The sequence below is a fragment of the Cebus imitator genome, unplaced genomic scaffold (genome assembly GCF_001604975.1).
Source record: "Cebus imitator isolate Cc_AM_T3 unplaced genomic scaffold, Cebus_imitator-1.0 Scaffold511, whole genome shotgun sequence".
NCBI classification, from domain to species: Eukaryota; Metazoa; Chordata; class Mammalia; order Primates; family Cebidae; genus Cebus; species Cebus imitator.
This window is the reverse complement of record NW_016107826.1, coordinates 520078-540276: the sequence shown is the minus strand read 5'-3', so window position 1 is coordinate 540276 and position 20199 is coordinate 520078. Positions and strand designations below refer to the sequence as shown.

At 40.2% G+C, this 20199-nt stretch overlaps 1 protein-coding gene and 1 pseudogene across 9 annotated transcripts in view; both read right to left on the bottom strand.

Moving 5' to 3' along the window:
• Positions 1-1118: 1118 nt before the first annotated feature.
• FAM172A (family with sequence similarity 172 member A) overlaps positions 1119-20199 on the bottom strand; it is a 508558-nt gene continuing 489477 nt past the window's right edge. For all 9 annotated transcript variants that reach the window (XM_037733283.1, XM_037733284.1, XM_037733288.1 and 6 more), the window contains one exon: positions 1119-4825. In XM_037733283.1, the coding sequence (XP_037589211.1) occupies positions 4683-4825 (143 nt within the window). In that variant the 3' untranslated portion in view covers positions 1119-4682. The remainder of the gene's footprint in view (positions 4826-20199) is intronic.
• Positions 17842-19294, bottom strand: LOC108292875 (annotated as a pseudogene).

Genomic DNA, 20199 nt, shown 5'->3' with positions numbered 1-20199 from the left:
GACTTCTTTAGATTTCTTTTTAGAAATATGTGTCATGTCTGTTTCAAACAGAACTCAACTCTAACAATATAAAGAATATAGTGAAAGATTTTTCACAAATCTCAAGGCGAAGGTCTGGGAAAAGTTGCTTAGAAGGCCTCATGGACTAAGTCAAATTTCCACTTTTAAGGTTTTTACATTCAAGGGGGAAAATACTGGTCACTGTGTGATATCCACTTAATGGTCAAACTTTCAGGATGACTTTCTCCTATCTAGCAATTAAAGCCAACTATGTATTATTTGGTAACTTTAACTTTTGAGGTTCTTTTTATAGTTATTACTTCTCTAAAACCTTTGTGCTGGGAATTAACAAGAGTTCTTCAATCTAATCATGCTCTTTGGCATCAAGGTCTCCCAATTCTAAAGTTACCATTGCACAGGCTGTTGCATAATTTTAGATGTCATGGAGAGTCCCACTGATGAAATCTGAGAAGGCTCATGTCAGACCACTGACTGCTAAAGACATCACTACATGAAAGATCAGTGGTGTGAAACTTTAAAAACATCGATCCAAATGAATCAATTAAATCAACATTCATCCCTCCTAAGTGTGTGGTTTAAAACTATCATTGTTGCTTTTTTTAAAAAAAAAAAACCTTACATAGATTTTGAGATAAATGCTGGAATGCTTTGATGGCTACTTCTATTCTCGAATCTCCGTTAATCGACTTTGTGCTATTTCCCTCTTTTCAACATCTTCCACTTGGTGTACATTCTTTACTTTTAGTACAGTGCATGACAGTTGCAATGCTTTAAATCTAAAACCGCCTAACAAAGCTGATGCTTTAGGTAGGGTAGCTTTAAGCTCTGTGAAGTGTTGATTAAAAACCCTTTCCCAGACTCAAACTGATCTTTTTGGAGATTAATAGAATATTAGATAAAAGGAAGACGAACAATTCAAGAGACTCCCACTCAGTCATTCTATACAAGGAAGGAAGGAAAGTATTCAATTTTTGAAAGGGAGTACCTCCTGGAGTCTTTTATTTTATATTATTACAGCCACTAATAAGTAATCATAAAATAACCACCACCATCATCCCCCTTTTTGCCACCCATATTTCAATGATGAGAATGTCTCATTTATTTAAAGACATTTATTTTTCTCCACAGAGGCATGTGGAAAGTTTTTGAGAAATTTTTACACTTTCTGTAGTAGTAGTCTTTCTTAAATGAATTAGGATTACAGACACCAACAGGATCCTGTCAGTTTACAGTAAAAAATATGACTGTAACAAGAGACACAACGTGTTTTTATATTGGAACTGCAAAAAACCCAGGGGAGCAAACAAAATCTAACTTATTAGCTTGGATAATTATTTAACATATCTCTAAAAGGAGCTAAAAGGTTTTAAGAAAGGAATAGCTGTAAAAGAAATGTTATTTTCATACTGAACACAGTACATCAAGAACCTACATACACGAACTTGGGGGCAACTTAATCTCACCAGACTCCTCTTGGAAAACACATTTATTTATGGCATATTCAAGTTTATTTCATAAAACAATAGTTTAATGACAGATTGCTCAGGTTTCCTTGCTAAGGAGATATTTTAGATATTAAAAACAACTGTCTTATAAATGTTAGCTTTGTAAAAGGTGCAAGCCAAATAATAACTCAACTGAAGTTAGGATATTACCTTACAGCAATAAGAACAGAAATAAAAAGTAGCCATAAGGTTTAAAATATTGATGGATGCTGTCTCATCCTTCCTTTTATGTTTTTGCTTTAAAAAAAATCTCTATACAGTTGGTGAATAAGGGAACTTCTGAGAAAGAATAATACACCGCTGTTGTTGGTAAAAAATTGTTTTTATTTTAAAATGGAAATATATAGGAAAAGCTTGTGCTTTCCTTTTTTTCTGTTTTCACATAAACAATAATAATGCAATCCAGGTCAAAGCACAAGGCAGAAACTGGAGAAAAGAACAGTTATTACAAGTACATGGTCTTCTTTTCAAATATCCATGAAAACGTTTAACAACTGGATGGCTAGGTACCTCAGAAAGCTCCAAAGCAATAATCTGGCCTTTAAGTTTCGACAGGACTATTTTGAATCTTAGACTTATCAGTCATTCCTTTCCTATTCTACTTGTTCTAAGAATTAAGTATATAATTAAATAAAAAGCCCACATCCTGACTTTAAATCTCCACTCTCCTAAAAACCTGTTTGAGAAAACAAAAATGGGGAAGATCAGAGCAAAAATATTGTTAACACTGGCCACCCTCAGGCAGGTGGGCTACTACCAACTGCTGGTTGTTACTCCACGAAAATAGAGGTGAACAGTATTATTACATTTATATCAACAAACCCATAATCAACAGGTTAAAAAAATCCTACATTACAAAGAATCGGATCACTTACCAGTTGGTGGTCTAAAATGGTTTGCCCAGCTCCCTCTGGGCTGCTACAGCTCAGATTCACAAGTAGAAATTACATTTACACAACTTAAGTTTGCAAATAGCTCTCTATAGATAGTTAAACAAGGCCTAACCATCCAGTAGTTTTAAAGTATTAGAGGCAATTAAATAGTGATTTATTCTAGCTAAAGGTTTAAAAAGAGGAGAGATGATTTGAGAGAAGGAATAGGAGTGATTTGGTTTATAACTGAGTATATTTATTTTGCTCTGATTCAGGTGAAGAAGCTTCACAAATTTAGCCTTGCACAAGTGTTTTTTTTAATGTTATAAAATGGTTTCCTGTGAACATTTTCATATACTGATAACACGACACAATATAACACCTTGAAAAATATATTCAATCCACATCAATTCTTGAATTTCTCACTGGAAGATGACATTATTTTACACAGTTCACCACTACTTCTAAAATAGTAAAGATCAGATAAAAAGGGTCAATATCATAGACAAATGTGCTTCACGTTGTTGAGGCTTACTCATTTTAAGTCATCCACTAGCTGAATAAAATGATTTTTCCTCCTATAGTTGATTCTGCTTAAATAACACCAAAAGATATGCAGACATGACTACTGAAAACAGATCACTTTGTCATCATTAAAACTATAGAACTAATGAATGTACTTGTATGTCAAACACAGCAATGAGATATTAACAGTTTTTAAACTTGTTGAAATTGGTTCACAATATAAAAACATTTATGCACGAGGTGGCTGATTTTAAGTTACTTTTCTGAGGCATTAGACAGTTCTAAGTCATTTTGGGTACATAAGGCAGGCATATTAGTTGTTGCATACACTTTAAAAAAGGATGAAAATATTAAATTCAGGTTCTCGTGTATTAGAAACAATCTTTACTAGATAATTAAATTTGTTAAATAATTAAAAAATAATGTGAAAATTTAATATCTTAATCAAAAGTCAGCAAAACCTTAACATCTCTTGTATTTCACAGTGTTGGCCACATCTTCGCTGGAATAAAATACTTAATTGTTAAAATTGTAGGGCTAAACCCTACAGAGGAAGTGGAGTGCTAAAAATTATACCATTGGACTGAGAGAAGAAATTATTTCACACCAAGTCTTTCTCTTCTTGTTAAAGCAGGAAACTAAAAGGATCATTTTAGTCCCACTTAGCCTTTCAGAAGAAAAAGGCTGCAGAGCACACAGGTTTAGTTTCTTGATGACAATAAAAAAATTCTATCCCTAGAAGAGCCTAACTCCAGGAAAGCTCAGAATAGATCATTCTGGAAAGGATTAACAACAATCTTTCTCCACAGAGAGATTTGAAAAGCAAAACTTAAGTGTGTTACATCTAAATTACAGTACCACTCAGTACACATTATGTATTTAAAAAGTAAAGTCAATTCCAGCGACAACAGTTGGAAATTCCACTGAAAATGGGACTTTACACACCTACAATTAAAAGATCTGCCCATCATTGTTTTGGTTTTAAGTCTTTTCTGAAATCAGAAACTTGTGTAAACTCTCACAATCAGCTGGCAAAAGGATTTTCAGCAGTAATGCGGATTCAGTACTTTATAGATTTTTATGCAAAGTTTTTTCTTTTTTTTTCTGGTCCCTAAAGGAAAACAGGGAGAGAACAATTTACTCTCCCCAAATTACCTGCTACATCATTGCATTCATGTTCTGAATTTGAAATTGGCTTGGGGTGTGTGTGCAGAACTTCCTAAAAAAAAAAAAAAAAGCGAGGGGTAATAAGATGTCCTCAGGGAAAAACCTATTTAAAATGGAAATCTGAAGTCTGGAATAAAAGTTTGCTCTGGTTGAGAGCGGGGAAAGATGGACATGATTAAAGAGGGGGAAGCAGCAGCGGCTGCGCTGCGGCGGGCGCTAGGACCGCGCCGACGCCGCTCGCCCCGCAGCGCCCGCACGGACTCCGTCAGGGCAATTAGAGCCGCGCCGGCCGCGCCAGGCAGGGCGCTGTCAGCCTTAATCTGAGCGCTGACGGGCAGCGCTCGGGCAGCGCTCAGCCCGCGCTCAGCCCGCAGGAAGCACAACCAGTGAACCCATATTGCTTTGACAGTTGCACTCATCTAGAAATAATGCAAAACGCTATTTAGATGTATATATCACGACCCTGTGCTCTGGGAAGAAAACAATCTAATGAGGGGCTGGGAGTCCGCTCGACGACAAAAGCAGTGAGGAGGCGTGCGGGTGCGTGCGTCGGGGCGGCTCCCGGCGGCCTCCCCCGTCGCGCTAGCTCCTCTTACAGCTCTTCGTGCTTGAGGCGGTGCGAGCGGCGCGTCACAGCTGGCTTCAGGGAGCTGGTCTTGGCCTCTGAGGCTTCGGTAAAGAATTTGAAAATAGATGGGAAGCTTTTCCAGGAAGTTAGCTCATGACGGTCGGTGCCTGCAAAGAACCACACATTCGGTTACCAGGTGGCCAAGCGCCGCCGGACGCGGTGAGGGCTGCGAGGGCCAGGCCGAGCCCCGGCTCCCAGCCTCCCCTGCCCCGCCCCGGCCACCCGCGTCCCGCCCCTCAGCCAGGGCTCCCGCCCCCTCGCGGGCGCGCGCCGCCACCTCTCAGGGCACACCTAAGGCTGCGGGGGCTCAGAGGAACGCAGACTTCGCTATCCGCGGCTTCCGGGCGTCTCCGGCCTGAGTACCCAGCCCTCTCCCGACGCGGGGACGCGGCTCGGAGCTGTCCCGGGGTAGCCCGAGGCGCGGTCGGGCACACCGGGGCCTCCGCCCCTCTGGGCCAATGGAGGCGCTGGGCGGGAAGGGCCACTCCCTCTCCCGCCGGGAAACCACCCACCTCCCGAGACTCGGCGCGCGCGGAGATTGGTCTCCCCTGCGCGCGGGATCGGCTCCCACCCACCCCACAGCGCCCGTTTCCTTGCTTCCCAAGGGTGGGAGGGAGGATTTTTCTCGCCGCTCCCGGAAGCTATGCTGTTAGACACGATTACCTCAGCTAGGTCACTAGGACCAAATCATACGGGACGCTTAACGAAGGACCACATTCAAAAAGAATGATGCCTTGAAGTGTCCTAGCAGGCGACATTTTTACAGATTTTAAGGGGTAAATTTAGAACAGCTTTAAAAAAAAAAAAAAGGTTTCAAAGCAGTGACTACTAAAAGAGCATCTAGGCCTCCCATTTTGTCAGGAGGAATTCAACTTAGAAAATGCAGGTTAGTTGCCAATTTATGGGGTTATTTTATTTTACTACAGCTTCTCTCTGTGGTTTCGATGTACTACTAATGTACAGCATTTTTCAAATCAAATCGACCTTCAGTTTAATACAGGCAGCAGATAACACGGATGCAGGCATAACAACAGATGAGGAAATACATTTATCTATTTTTGACTCCCTGTGATGGCTTATGTAGCATTTTACAAGTGGCTTCGTACCTGAGCACTTTTTAAAATTAAAAATTAAAATAATTAGACTTCCATGAAATAATGAGTGACTAGCTTTTAAACAGTTGAAATCTCTTCCTAGATCACTCAATTATGCAGAGAGATACCGCTTGGAAGTCGCCGGATTCAGGGCCTCTGTCTGATACTTTAACATTGTTAATGATAATTCTTTAGTCTGTAATAGTAGGTCATTGCTATGGTTACTCTACAATGGTGCAACACTTTGCTTTCCCCTTCAGCTATTCGCTGAGACCTGGTAACCACATTTGTTGCCTAGCAACAGTTTTGTGACAGTATCACAATCTAGGAGTTACAACAATAAGGATGCTAAGGCTGCGGTGGCCAGAGAGCAGAAAGCTACAGTCTGTGCCTGTGACTTAGCTGTGGGAGCTGGCCCTACTAGAGAACCCCTCTCTTTATCGGTGCTCTCCAGAGGATTCTCTGTGTCCTCCTTTCCTCTGCAGATTGGCTTCATGAACCTGAATTTGAAACTAAGACCCAGTATTAAAGTCATATCCCCCAATGCTACTTATTCAGACAAAAATGAGGTCATTTCTTTATCTGCTTACTCATTTTGGGCAAAATTCATTGTTATTCAATAGGAAGGAGGGATGAATGTAGGTTTATCTTGGTAAATCCTCAAGTGCTGGCTGGATTTTGACAATTCTTAATAGAATTCTTGGGGAAAAATTATATATATACATCTGCCTGCATCAATAGGTGTATAAGACATAAAATCTAGATATTATTACATTTTTAATCATTTATTCAAATGACAATCTTAAAGGATTCTTTTGAATTTGGAAGTATTTATATTTTCCAAACCTAAGTGAGCAATTCTACATATGCTCAGACATGCCTACTTTAAATGATATTTGTGGGTATATCCAGGAGGAGAAGTTTCTGGATAGGTTTATCGAATGTGTGTGTCTATTCTACAGTGTTTGCAACCCTAGTTTCACTTCAGTAGTAACTACTCAGTTGCACTTATAATGGTAAGATATTTTAAAATCAATTCTAATTCCTTTTGAAAGACCATTCTCAGATGCATACTATATGACAACACCCACCTCCAAATACAATAAGCCAAAAAAAAAAAAAAAAGGTGTTAATTGTCTCCTTTCCTTCCCATTTCCCAAGCTTCCAGCCACATTTGGCATTTCCCCCATAGTGATCACACTTACACCTACTAGTGTTACCAAGGCTATGATCAATTTGTAAGCTTTCTCAGGGAATTCCCCTCATAATTCCTCCCATCCCTTGAAAACCAATTCAATCTATGAATCTAGAGGGACCTACGGAGTCAATGGTCTGAAGCAATTTTAACTCCTTTATTTCTTCTTTACTGGTGACAATCCTTCTGAAGGATGAACAGATTTCCCTGGTGATAAAATCACTACAAAAGCTTTTTTTAGTTTTAGCTTTTGATGACTCTCTGCTTGATTAGTCCTGGACTGAAAAGACCAGAGTCTCTGAGATAACGGAATACTTGCATTGGCTCTCAACATTTATTCTTATAATTTAAGAATATAAATAATGAGAGTGTGTGCTTCTGTCAGAGGAAGGGAAATTGCTAGGAGTAAAGGTAATAAGGTAGGTTAGCAACTGAATCACAGAGAATGGGGTGGAGGGGAGAGAATTCTCCCTAAACTAAGGAATGACAACATGAATATGTAATACAAAAATATCTTTTCTAAATTTTTGGAAGTAGATTTGGAATAATTTTAAAAATATAATTTGGAGGTTGAATAACTGCACATCTATCTGGGACTGCAGATATACATTTCAAGAATATGTTTAGACATCATTTTCAAAAATTTAGGGCCAAAGTTGAATGAAAATATTTACAAATCAGTATGAAACTATCCACAACAATGCTCAGTAAATGGAAACTTTTGAGAGCTACTACTTAAAAAATGCATCACTTCAGGGGACATTAAGTGGGGTGCTTTTTATTCCATCAGTACAGAAACTCTAGACCACTACATTATCTGTTCACAAAAGCATATAAAAGGTGGAAGTTTAGTCAAAAAGCAGCCATTTATTAATAAAATACAATGATGTAGAAGTCACAGGGAAACTAGTTTATTTGGGACTATCTTTGTTATTTGAAGGAGATAAACATGGTTTTATAGTCAGGGCCTAGTCTTTTCACTACCACCACTTTACCCTTATCAAAAGTCTCCACTTTTCAAACCCAAACTTTTCCTAATTTAGAGAGGCTCACAAAATATAGGGAGTAAAAGGTTTTTCCACATTAAATATCTGTCAAGTTCTCGAGGAATGATTTTGGTATCATTTTTGAATGGCAGGCTTGGTCTAATTAGATAATTCACCTTTGGCGTGAATTCAGTTTCCTAGTCTATGAAATCAATTCACTATAAAAGTAAAATGTAGCCAGGCACAGTGGCCCATGCCTGTAATCCTAGCACTTTGGGAGGCCAAGGTGGGCAGATCACATGGTAAGGAGTTTGAGACTATCCTGACCAACATGGTGAAATCTTGTCTCTACTAAAAATACAAAAATTAGTCTGGTATGGTGGCACATGCCTGTAATCTCAGCTACTCAGGAGGCTGAGGCAGGGGAGTCGCTTGAACTCAGGAGGTGGAGGTTGCCATGAGCCAGGATTGTGCCACTGCACTCCAGCATGGGGAACAGAGTGAGACTCCATCTCAAAAAAAAAAAAAAAAAAAAGTAAAATGTAAAAGATCGTAGTGCTTCATTATAAAAAAAATACCTTTGCTCAATCAGTGGTTCTTAATGGAGATGATAATGGCCTCTGGAAGCATTTTGGAAATTTGTAGGGATATTTTTGGTGGTCAAGATGACTGGAAGGTGTTTTTGGCATTTATTGGGAGAAGGTCAAGGATAGTGGGTATCCTGTAATTTGCAAGGTAGTACAGAATTGTTCTGCATCCCACATGATTTTCAAATGTTCAGCAGCTATTCATGTAGTTGAAAACCTGTTTATAATTATATGGATTAGAATTGAAATGTTTTACAGATAATCTTAAAATACTTTTTGCATGATTTTAATATACACTGACTTTTCCGGGAATACAACTACCACATAAGTTGAAAGAGTTGTGCATTTTATGTTTTTCAGAATCTTACCAAGAGTGGTTTACCCTATGAAAAAAAATCTCGTAACTGATGGCACCATGCCCATGGTACTTGAGTTGCCAATAAGCATACCTGTATCAGCCCACATTTGTAGCTGTCCAATTCATGATGATTCCATGTATAGGACCAAGTATCTGACTACTTCATTGTATCTTTTCATGTAGATTTACCTGAGCACTTTAAATATTGAAATACATATTATTTTTTATTATGAATTACTTTTATTCCTTCTACATGTTAACTAGACCATTACAAAGATTTAACAGTTTCATAAGCAGGTTAGATTATGTTACCTGTAGAATTTATTTCAGGATAGTAAAAGCACTGCATAATATTTGTTATAGTAGGAGGTAATCAAATGCCAGCTTAAATAAAAATGAATGTTTAATTCTTTCTTACTATATTAGAGATTAATTCTTCCAATAATCTGAACCCTACTCTAGCTATCTCTTTTATCCTGTACAGAGTAGAAAATACCTATTTTTCATTTTTCATATGTTTCTTCCACAAATGCCATTTGTCAATGATGTTATTCATTGTGAAATGGCCAAAAGGCAGGGGATCTTCCAATTAAAATACCATCCTGAATATTTATCCTTGACTTATCACTTGTTTTAAAAAATGATTGTGTAGCAAATTTCAAAGGAATAAGGCAAAAGTGGTCAAAAGGATTAGAAACTTTAAGAATCAAGAATGAGACTATAAATCAGATAAGAAAGATCAAACTGCTAAAACTTGTCATTTGTTTTCCCAAAAGACTATATATTTAAGAAAAAGTGCCTCGTAATGGAACTGACAAAGAGGGAGGCTATATTCATGCAATAGCATTTAGAAAAAAGTGGTTGAAAACAGTACTGAGAGTGGAACAGCAAAGAATAGGATAAGAGAGATAAAAACATTACTATATCTTCTGTTTTATCTATTCCCCTTACTTCTGTCTATGAATGACTCTGATTCAAGTGTTTCTTATAAATCAATCCTGCCCATACTCCTCTTTACTTGATCTTAGTGCTTAGAAGTATTTTTGTGGGGGTAGGGGCAAAAAGTATATAAAAATATGCTACTGAGTTAGCAGCCAAAATCCTGATGTTTTCTTTGGCAGATGTATATTATTCTGTAGCTGTACCTCATTTTATGCAGTAGATGTCTTAAAAAGTTATATGGGAATATAATTTCTGTTAATGAAATCTATTTTTAAATGAAGACATGGGCTATTTACCTTTTCAGTGAATCCCTTAATAAGGTGAATGATTTTCTGGTAAAGCAAATAATCATTCTTCAAAGGATATCACACACACATGCACACACACATACTAATCAGATTTGCCAGAGGTAAGGTTTACCGGTAAACAGTAAACAGACTGAAGAACAATCTGAGTGTAGAGTAACTTATCACCAAAAAGATAATTTAGAAGAATTTCTTCATCTGCCATTCAGTCTTATAATTATTGCTAGTCACTTTATCTTACGTGGTCCTAGACCAAAAGGTAATGGAATACAGGCATACCTTGAAGACATTGTGGGTTTGGTTACACCCTCCCCCCATAAAGTGAATGGTGTAATTAGGTGAATCACACATTTTTTGGTTTCACAGTGGATATAAAAGTTATGTTTACACTATGCTGCAGTCTACTAAGTGTGCAAAAGCATATGTCTAAAAAGACACTGTATATAGCTGCATTAAAACATGCTTTATTGCTAAAAATGCTAATCATCTGAATCTTCAGCAAGTTGCAATTGTTTTGCTGGTGGAAGGTCTTGCCTCCGTGTTGATGACTGCTGACTGATCAGAGTGGTGGTTGCTAAAGATCAAGGTGGTTGTGGTAATTTCTTACAATAAGACTGACATAGTTTGCTGCATTGATTGAGCCTTTCATGTAAGAGTTCCCTGTAGCATGTAATGTTTGACAGCATTTTACCAACAGTAGAACTTCTTTCAAAATTGGAGTCAATTCTTTCAAACCTTGCCACTGTTTTATCAACTAAGTTTATGCAATATTCAAAATTCTTTGTTGTCATTTCAACAATGTTTACAGCACCTTCACTAGGAGTACATTTCATCTCAAGAAACCACATTCTTTGCTCTTCCATAAGAAACAGCTCACCTCTTAAAGTCTGATCATGAGATTGCAGCAATTCAGCCACATTGTCAGGCTCCAATTCTAATTCTGGTTCTTTTGCTATTTCTACCACACATTTAATGAAATCTCAAACCCCTCAAACAGGTCCATCCATGAGTGCTGGAATCAACTTCTTCCAAACTGTTGTTCATATTGATATTCTGACCTCTTCCCATGAATCACAAATGTTCTTAGTGGAAGCTAGAATGGTGAATCTTTTCCAGAAGGCTCTCAATTAACTGTACTGAGATCCATCAGAGGAATCATTATCTCTGGCAGCTACAGCCTTATAAAATGTATTTCTAAAATAATGAGACTTGAAAGTTGAAACGACTCCTTGGTCCATGGGCTGCAGAGTAGATGTTGTGTTAGCAGGAATGAAAACAACATGAATTTTCTTGTACATCTCCATCAGAACTCTTGGGTAACCAAGTGTACTATCAAGGAGTGATAATATTTTGAAAGGATTTTTTTTTTTTTCCTGAGCAGTGGGTCTCAACAGTGGGCTTAAAATATTCACTACCCTATGCTGTAAACAAATGTGCTGTCATCTAGACTCTGTTGTTCCACTTATAGAGTGCAGGCACAGTAGATGTAGCATAATTTTTAAGGCCCTAGGATTTTTAAAGTGGTAAATGAGTATTGGCTTCAACTTAAAATCATCAGCTTCATTAGCACCTAAGAAGAGAGTTAGCTGTCCTTTGAAGCTTTGGAGTCAGGCATTAACTTACCTTCTCTAGCTATGAAAGTCCTAGATGGCATCTTCTTCCAACAGATTACTCATCTACATTGAAAATCTGTTGTTTAGTGTAGCCACTTTCATCAATGGTCTAAGCTAGATCTTCTGGATAACATGCTACAGCTTATACAGCAGTACTTGCTGCTTCACCTTTTAATTTTATGTTCTGGAGATGGCTTCTTTCCTTAAATATCATGAATCAACCTCTGCTAGCTTCCAACTTTTCTTCTGGAGTTTTCTCACCTCTCAGCCTTCACAGAACTGAAGAAAGTGGGGGCCTTATTCTGGATTAAGCTTTGGTTTAAGGGAATGTTATGGCTTGTTTGGTCTTCTATGCAGACCACTCAAACTTTCTGCAGATGAGCAATAAGATTGTTTTGCTTTCTTATCATTCAGTATTCACTGGGATAGCACTTTTAATTTCCTTCAAAAACTTTTTCCTTGCATTCACAACTTTGTCAACTGTTTTGCAAGAGGCCTACCTTTCAGCCTGTCTTGGCTTTTGACACTCCTTCCTCACTAAGCTTAATCAAGAGGCCATTGTATGGTTATGAATTGGCCTAATTTCAACATTGTGTCTCATGGAATAGGGAGGCCTGAGGAGAGGGTGAGAGACAGGAGAATGGCCAGTCCAATGATACACTACAGTTGTCAAACAACTTTGCCGTCTTCTATGGGCATGATTCTTAGTGCACCAAAATAATTATAATATTAACATCAAAGACCACAGATAATTATAACAGATATAAAAACAAAGAAAAGATCTGAAATAGTGTAAGAATTGCAAAATGTGACATAGAGACATAAAGTGAGCACATGCCGATTTTCTTTTTTTTTTTGAAATGACTGTTAACAGACTTGCTTGACACAGGGTTGCTACAAATCTTCAATTTGTAAAAAATGCAATATCTACACAGTGTGATAAAGTTAAGATCAATAAAACAAGGTATGCCTGTAATTTTGACAATCTACACATAATTTACACCCTAGGGTTTGGCTTAGAATAGGGAATATCAATTGTTCATCTTTGCATGTGAAAGACCATTTTTTTATATCTTTGTTTAAGGGAGATAAAACCCAAACTTGTGCCCATACCTTCTCACCCTGTCCCCCACAAAAGAATACATTTTTAAAGAAAAAGGTAAAGAATAAACTTTGTAAATTATCATGATAAACGAGGCAGGAAACTAAAAAGATATGAAACACATTAATATTAACAGGATATTTCTATGATATTTTCAAAATGACAAGGCTTGATTTTAAAAATTGATCTTTAACAAGAAAAAGAAACATGGGCAATTAGGAAGTAATGAAGACCCTGTCAATATAGTTATGTTGATAATAACAGGTAAGGGAATTCTTGAGAAAATCTAATATATAAAAATCAGTAGGTCTGTAATATGCATTATTGAGTACCAGTGGGATTAACTAATGAACTTATGAGCTTACCAGCAGTTATTTTTAGAAAGCTATAAAAAATCAGAGAAATATCAGAGCACTGAAAAATAATGTCCCTTCTAAAAAGAAATACAATATAACTATTAAAATTTATTTTAAAATGAATTCTACAGCTTCTGAGAACAATATTCTTTTTGAAAAAATGAAATACACAGTTACTTATATTTGAAGAGGGAAGGGCTTCTAATGGATAACCTCCCAGTTAGAAGGGACAAGTAGGAGCCGGCCACACTGGGAGTAGTGAATGGGACAGGGTGGGGTGTGTACTGAGATTGTGTAAGGAAAATGCCAAGTGCAGCTCAGAAAACACGTTGCAATGTCTTGTTGAATTACCTGTGTAAGATACAAGCAAGTCTCTTTCCATTGCCAACACAGTTGCAAGCCCTTTAAAGTTGAGATTGTGTTGCAACTGTAAAGGCAAGAAGTCAAGTTTGACCAAAGATAATAGGCTGAAAGACACATAATCAGCAGTGGAGACTTCTGGGTCTTTTGCAGCTTTTGGCACAACCTATTGTTTCCTCTAGCTCCTTTTCTGCCAAGTACTTCTCATCTGATGAAGTGTAGGGTTGGTACAAGAGGGCAAAGCAGGGGTGCAGTAGAACTTGGGGCAGTTTAAGACTCAGGGAGGGAGATCCAAGATGGTGGAATAGGAACAGCTGTGGAGTGCAGTTCCCAGTGAGAAGAACGCAGAGGGTGAGTGATCACCGCATTTCCAAACAAGTTTTTACTACCCACAGACCAGGAGATTCCCAAGCTGAAAAGTGCCACGAGTTTCTACCACGGCTGTTTCAGCTGGTGCTGTGGGTCTCCACACAAAAACTTGCACAAATCCAGGCAGCTGTTTCAACAGGTGCCTGGGACACCTGGGAGACAGAGCTGCCCATTCAACTGAAAAAAAAAGGGGGCTGAAACAGGGAGCCAGGTGATGTGGCTCAGTGGGTCCCATCCCCCACAAAGACCAGCAATCTAAAATGCTCTGGATTGAGAGTTTCACAGCAAGTGCAGCTGAACCAGCACAGTCCAGCTCAGTGAGGGGAAGGGCGTCAGCCATTACTGAGGCAGACCATCATTACTGAGGCAGTTCTAACAGGAAGTTCACACAGCAGCCAAGCAGAGCCCACAGCAGCTCATTAACACCTCTGCTGGCAGACTGTGGCTAGACTACCACCTTGCTGGGAAGGGCATCTCTGAAAAAAGGCAGCAGCATGTCAGGAACTTATAAATAAAGCCCCACCTTCCCAGGACAGAGCACCTGGGGAAAAAGTAGTTCATGAGTTCCACTGCAGCAAACTTAAATGTACCAGCCCAGAGCTCTGAATGGAAACGACGGAGCTCCCAGCTCAGCAACATGAGCTACTATAAGGGACAGATTGTCTCTTCAAGCAGCTCCCTGAACCCTGTATATCCAAAGAGACACCTGGTAAAGAAGAGCTCAGGCTGACATCTGGTGGGTATCCTTCTGGGACGAAGATAATAGAAGAAGAAACTGGCAGCAACCCTTACTGTTCTTCAGCCCCTGTGGATGATCCCCAGGCAAGCAGGGTCTGGAGTGGACCTCTAGCAGGCCTACAGCAGTGAGGCCTGACTGAAGGAAAACTAAAAAACAGAAAGAAATAACTTCAACATCAACAAAGAAGGACGGCCACTCAAAGATCCCATCCGAAAAACTAAAAAGGCCACAGGTAGAAAAATCCACAAAGATGGGAAGAAACCAGTGCAAAAAGAATGAAAACACCAAAAACTGGAATGCCTCTGCTCCTCCAAGGGATCACAACTCCACACCAGGAAGGGAACAAAGCTGGATGGAGAATGAGTCTCATGAATTGACAGAAACAGGCTTCAGAAGGTGGGTAATAAGAAACTTCTCTGAGCTAAAAGAACACGTTCTAATCCAATGCAAAGAAACTACGAACCTTTAAAAAAGGTTAGACGAAGTGTTAACGAGAATAAACAGCTTAGAGAAGAATATAAATAAGGTGGTAGAAGGCCGGGCGTGGTGGCTCAAGCCTGTAATCCCAGCACTTTGGGAGGCCGAGGCGGGTGGATCACGAGGTCAAGAGATCGAGACCATCCTGGTCAACATGGTGAAACCCCATCTCTACTAAAAATACAAAACATTAGCAGGGCATGGTGGCGTGTGCCTGTAATCCCAACTACTGAGGAGGCTGAGGCAGGAGAATTGCCTGAACCCAGGAGGCGGAGGTTGCGGTGAGCCGAGATCCCGCCATTGCATTCCAGCCTGGGTAACAAGAGTGAAACTCCGTCTCAAAAAAAAAAAAAAAAAAAAATAAGGTGGTAGAGCTGAAAAACACAACAAAAGAACTTCACGAAGCATACACAACTTTCAGTAGCCAAATCGACCAAGCAGAAGAAAGGATATCAGAGATTGAAGATCAACTTAATGAAATAAAATGAGAATGCAAGATTAGAGAAAAAAGAGTGAAAAGAAATTAATAAAGCCTCCAATAAATATGTGATTGTGTGAAAAGACCTAATCTATGTTTGATAGGTGTACCTGAATGTGACAGAGAGAATGAATCCAAGCTGGAAAACACTCTTCAGGATATTATCCAGGAGAACTTCCCCAACCTAGCAAGGCAGGCCAACATTCAAGTCCAGGAAATACAGAGAACACCACAAAGATATTCCTCAAGAAGAGCAACCTCAAGGCACATAATTGTCAGATTCACCAGGGTTGAAATGAAGGAAAAAAAGGTAAGGGCAGCCAGAGAGAAAGGTCCGGTTACCCACAAAGGGAAGCCCATCAGACTCACAGCGGACCTCTCAGCAGAAACCCTACAAGCCAGAAGAGAGTGGGGGCCAATATTCAACATCCTTAAAGAAAAGAACTACCAACCTAGAATTTCATATCCAGCCAAACTAAGATTAATAAGTGAAGGAGAAATAAAATCCTTTATGAACAAGCAATCATCACCACCAGGCCTGCCTTACAAGAGCTCCTAAAAGAAGCTCTAAACACAGAAAGAAACAACTAGTGCCAGCCACTCCAAAAATGTACCAAATAGTAAAGACCATCGACACAATGAAGAAACTGCGTCAACCAACAGGCAAAACAACCAGCTAGCATCAAAACAGCAGGATCAAATTCACACATAACAATAGTAACCTTAAATGTAAATGGGCTAAATGCCCCAATCAAAAGACACAGACTGGAAAATTGGATAAAAAGTAAAAACCCATCAGTGTGCTGTATTCAAGAAGCCCATCTCATGTGTGAGGACACACATAAACTCAAAATAAAAGGATGGAGGAAGATTTACCAAGCAAATGGAGAGAGAAAAAAAAAAAAAGAAGCAGGAGTTGCAATCCTAGTCTCTGATAAAATACACTTTAAACCAGCAAAGATCAAAAGAGACAAAGAATGGCATGACATAGTGGCAAAAGGATCAATGCAACAAGAAGAGCTAATGATCCTAAATATATATGCACCCAATATAGGAGTACCCAGATACATAAGGCAAGTTCTTAATGACCTACAAAGAGACTCAGACTCCCATACAATAATAGTGGGAGACTTTAACACACCACTGTCAATATTAGATCAATGAGACAGAAAATTAACATGGATATCCAGGACTTGAACTCAGATGTGGACCAAGCAAACCTAATAGACATCTACAGAACTCTCCACCCCAAATCCACAGACTATACATTCTTCTTGGCAACACATTGCTCTTACTCTAAAATCAACCACATAATTGGAAGTAAATCACTCATCAGCAATTGCAAAAGAATGGAAATCATAACGAACAGTCTCTCAGATCACAGTGCAATCAAATTAAAACTCAGGATTAAGAAACTCACTCAGAACTGCACAACTTCATGGAAACTGAATAACTGGCTCCTGAATATTGACTGGATAAACAGTGAAATGAAGACAGAAATAAAGATATTCTTCAAAACCACCGAGAATGAAGAAAAAACATACCAGAGTCTATGGGACACCTTTAAAGAAGTGTCTAGAGGAAAATTTATAGCAATAAATGCCCACATGAGAAGCAAGGAAATATATAAAATCAACACCCTATCATCAAAATTGAAAGAGCTACATGAGCAAGATTTAAAAAGCTCAAAAGCTAGCAGAAGACAAGAAATAACATGCTCATTGATGGTAGACTGGACAGGGAAAATGTGGCACATAGACACCATGGAATACTCTGCTGCCATTATAAATGATGAGTTCATGTCCTTTGTAGGGACATGGATGTGGAAACCATCATTCTCAGCAAACTGACACAAGAACAGAAAATCAAACACCACATGTTCTCACTCATAGGTGGGGTGTTGAACAACGAGGACACAGGGAGGGGAGCATCACACACTAGGGTCTGTCGGGGGGGCGGAACTTGTGGAGGGATAGTGGAGGGTGTGGGGTTGGGGAGGGACAACATGAACAGAAATGCCAGATATAGGTGATGGAGAGGAAGGCAGCAAACCACACTGCCATGTGTGTACCATGCAACAATCTTACATGTTCTTCACATGTACCCCAAAACCTAAAATGAAATTTAAAAATATATATATATATTTAAAAAAAAGACTCAGGGAAGCCAGGTGCAGGGCCTGGCTTTGAGAGGCTGAGGTGGGATGAATCTCCTGAACTCTGGAGTTGGAGGCCAGCCTGGTGAACATGGCAAAATGTCCTCTCTACCAAAAATACAAAAATAGCCAGGTGTGGTGGCATGCACCTGTAGTCCCAGCTACTTGGAGGCTGAGGTGGGAGAATCATTTGAGCCCAGGGACACACTTTGGGAAGTAAACTTAGTCCTTTTCTTTTTCTTTTTTTGAGCGCACTGCTTTATTCACTAGGAATAAGCTGGTACAAAACACATTTTTGGAAAATTCACTTGGAGATAAGTGAATTATCATCGATGGCTGCAGAGTATTTCATGGTGTATATGTGCCACGTTTTCCCTGTCCAGTCTATCATCGATGGGCTTCAGCTTTGTTGAGCCTCCTGCAGGAGATTGAGCATGGGGTCATCAGCCCTGAGGGTGAAGGCGAGTGTGTGCTGCTGGTAGCGCTTGGGATCACACTCCAGGTTCTTAATCACTTCGGCCAGCAGGTGTGCTCGCTCCATACCTGAGCCGGGGCCTCGAAGCCCAGGGCGGTGAAGTGCACTGAGCCGGGGCCTTGAAGCCCGGAGCGGTGAAGTGCACATGCAGGCGGTAGTAGGAGGGCAGGTAGGGCAGGTATACTCGCAGATGGTCTCCCGTCATCTGGTAGCGCTGCACGATGGCTTCCTGCCCCTGGTGGAGGATGTTCCTGAGCAGCAGCAGGTGCTCCGGAGTGAGGTCGCGTAGGGATCTGATGCCCGGGTGATGACAGATGGTGATCAAGTACAGGTCGTTGAGCTGCTGTTGGTTCCACTTGAGGTCAGGAATGAGGACAAACCTGTCACAGGAATCTGGGTTCTCAAAAACAATCCGGTTCACTTCAGCCTTCTTGTCGAGAATGTTATACACTCACTGGATGCTGTGGCTCTGGGACTCCAGGTGGGGTAAAGTAATGTTTCTGTAGTCATCTCCTGTCTCTTGGATCAGGTGGGGGTCCTGGCGCAGGTACTTCTGCAGGTGTTTCTCTGTGGTAGGGTAAACCACATCATCTTCACATCACTCTATTGTCTTGGAGGGAACAAGTGATAGGTGCTGTAGATATCGTTGGAGAACTGCAACTGGAGCTCAGGGCTGCCTGTCAGGAGCTGAGCCACCTGTCCCACCTGAAATGTCGACCTCTCCAGGATCACAACGGCATCCTCTCCAACCCCATCTCCAGAGGCCTCATTCACTTTTCCTTGTAGGAAAATGATTTTGTCCCGTGCTGACTCCCTCAGCACTTTCTGCGCTCTGAAGACAGAGAATGGTAAGCGGACAGGGAGCACAGGTACCGTTTCCAACACCTGCCTCTTTTGCCTCTGTGCTGGCAGCATGCGCCTCCTCCACGTCCAGCTTGCACTTTCTCTTGCTGGGTTGAGGCGCTGTCGGGGAGGCAGGCTTTTTTTTTGTTTTTTAAGACAGAGTCTTACTTTGTCACCCAGCCTGGAGTGCAATGGCATGATCTGAGCTCACTGCAGCCTCGACCTCCGAGGTCCAAGCAATCCTCGTGCCTCAGCCTCCCAAGCAGTGGGGACTATAGGTGTGCACCACCATGCCTGGCTAATTTTTGTATTTTTAGTAGAGACAACGTTTCTCCATGTTGGCCAGGCTGGTCTCAGGTGATCCACCTGCCTCGACTTCCTAAAATGCTGAGATTACAGGTGTGAACCACCACACGAGGCCATACTTTATTCTTGAGGTGCGGTAGATAGCCTGCCTTGCTGTGGGTCTCTGACTTTGAACCTTGTTTGGTTTCTCTAATCAACCTTCTCCTAGACAATAAAAAATGGATGAATTTTTATTACTTCAATTGCCTATAAAATCTAGACAGCTGTTACAGAAATGTTTTATTTGGGCCAGGTGCGGTGGCTCACGCCTGTAATCCCAGCACTTTGGGAGGCCGAGGCTGGCAGATCATGAGGTCAGGAGATGGAGACCATTCTGGCTAACACGGTGAAACCCCGTCTCTACCAAAAATACAAAAAATTAGCCAGGTGTGGTGGCATGCGCCTATAGTCCCAGCTACTCGGGAAGTAGAGGCAGGAGAATCGCTCAAACCCAGGAGGTGGAGGTTGCAGTGAGCTGAGATCGCACCATTGCACTCCGTCCTGGTGACAGAGCGACACTCTGTTAAAAAAAAAAAAAAAGTTTTATTTGGTTTTAACTCTTGTCTTATTGCAGATGCTACTACTCTCTCTGTTGCCATAAAGTTTTGCCTCCAGGGTTACATTGTTTCCCATTAAAACTTCAGCTCAAGTGTGGACAAAAGCCCCCCTTTCCAGTTTTCCTTTGTCATTTTCAAAAATAAC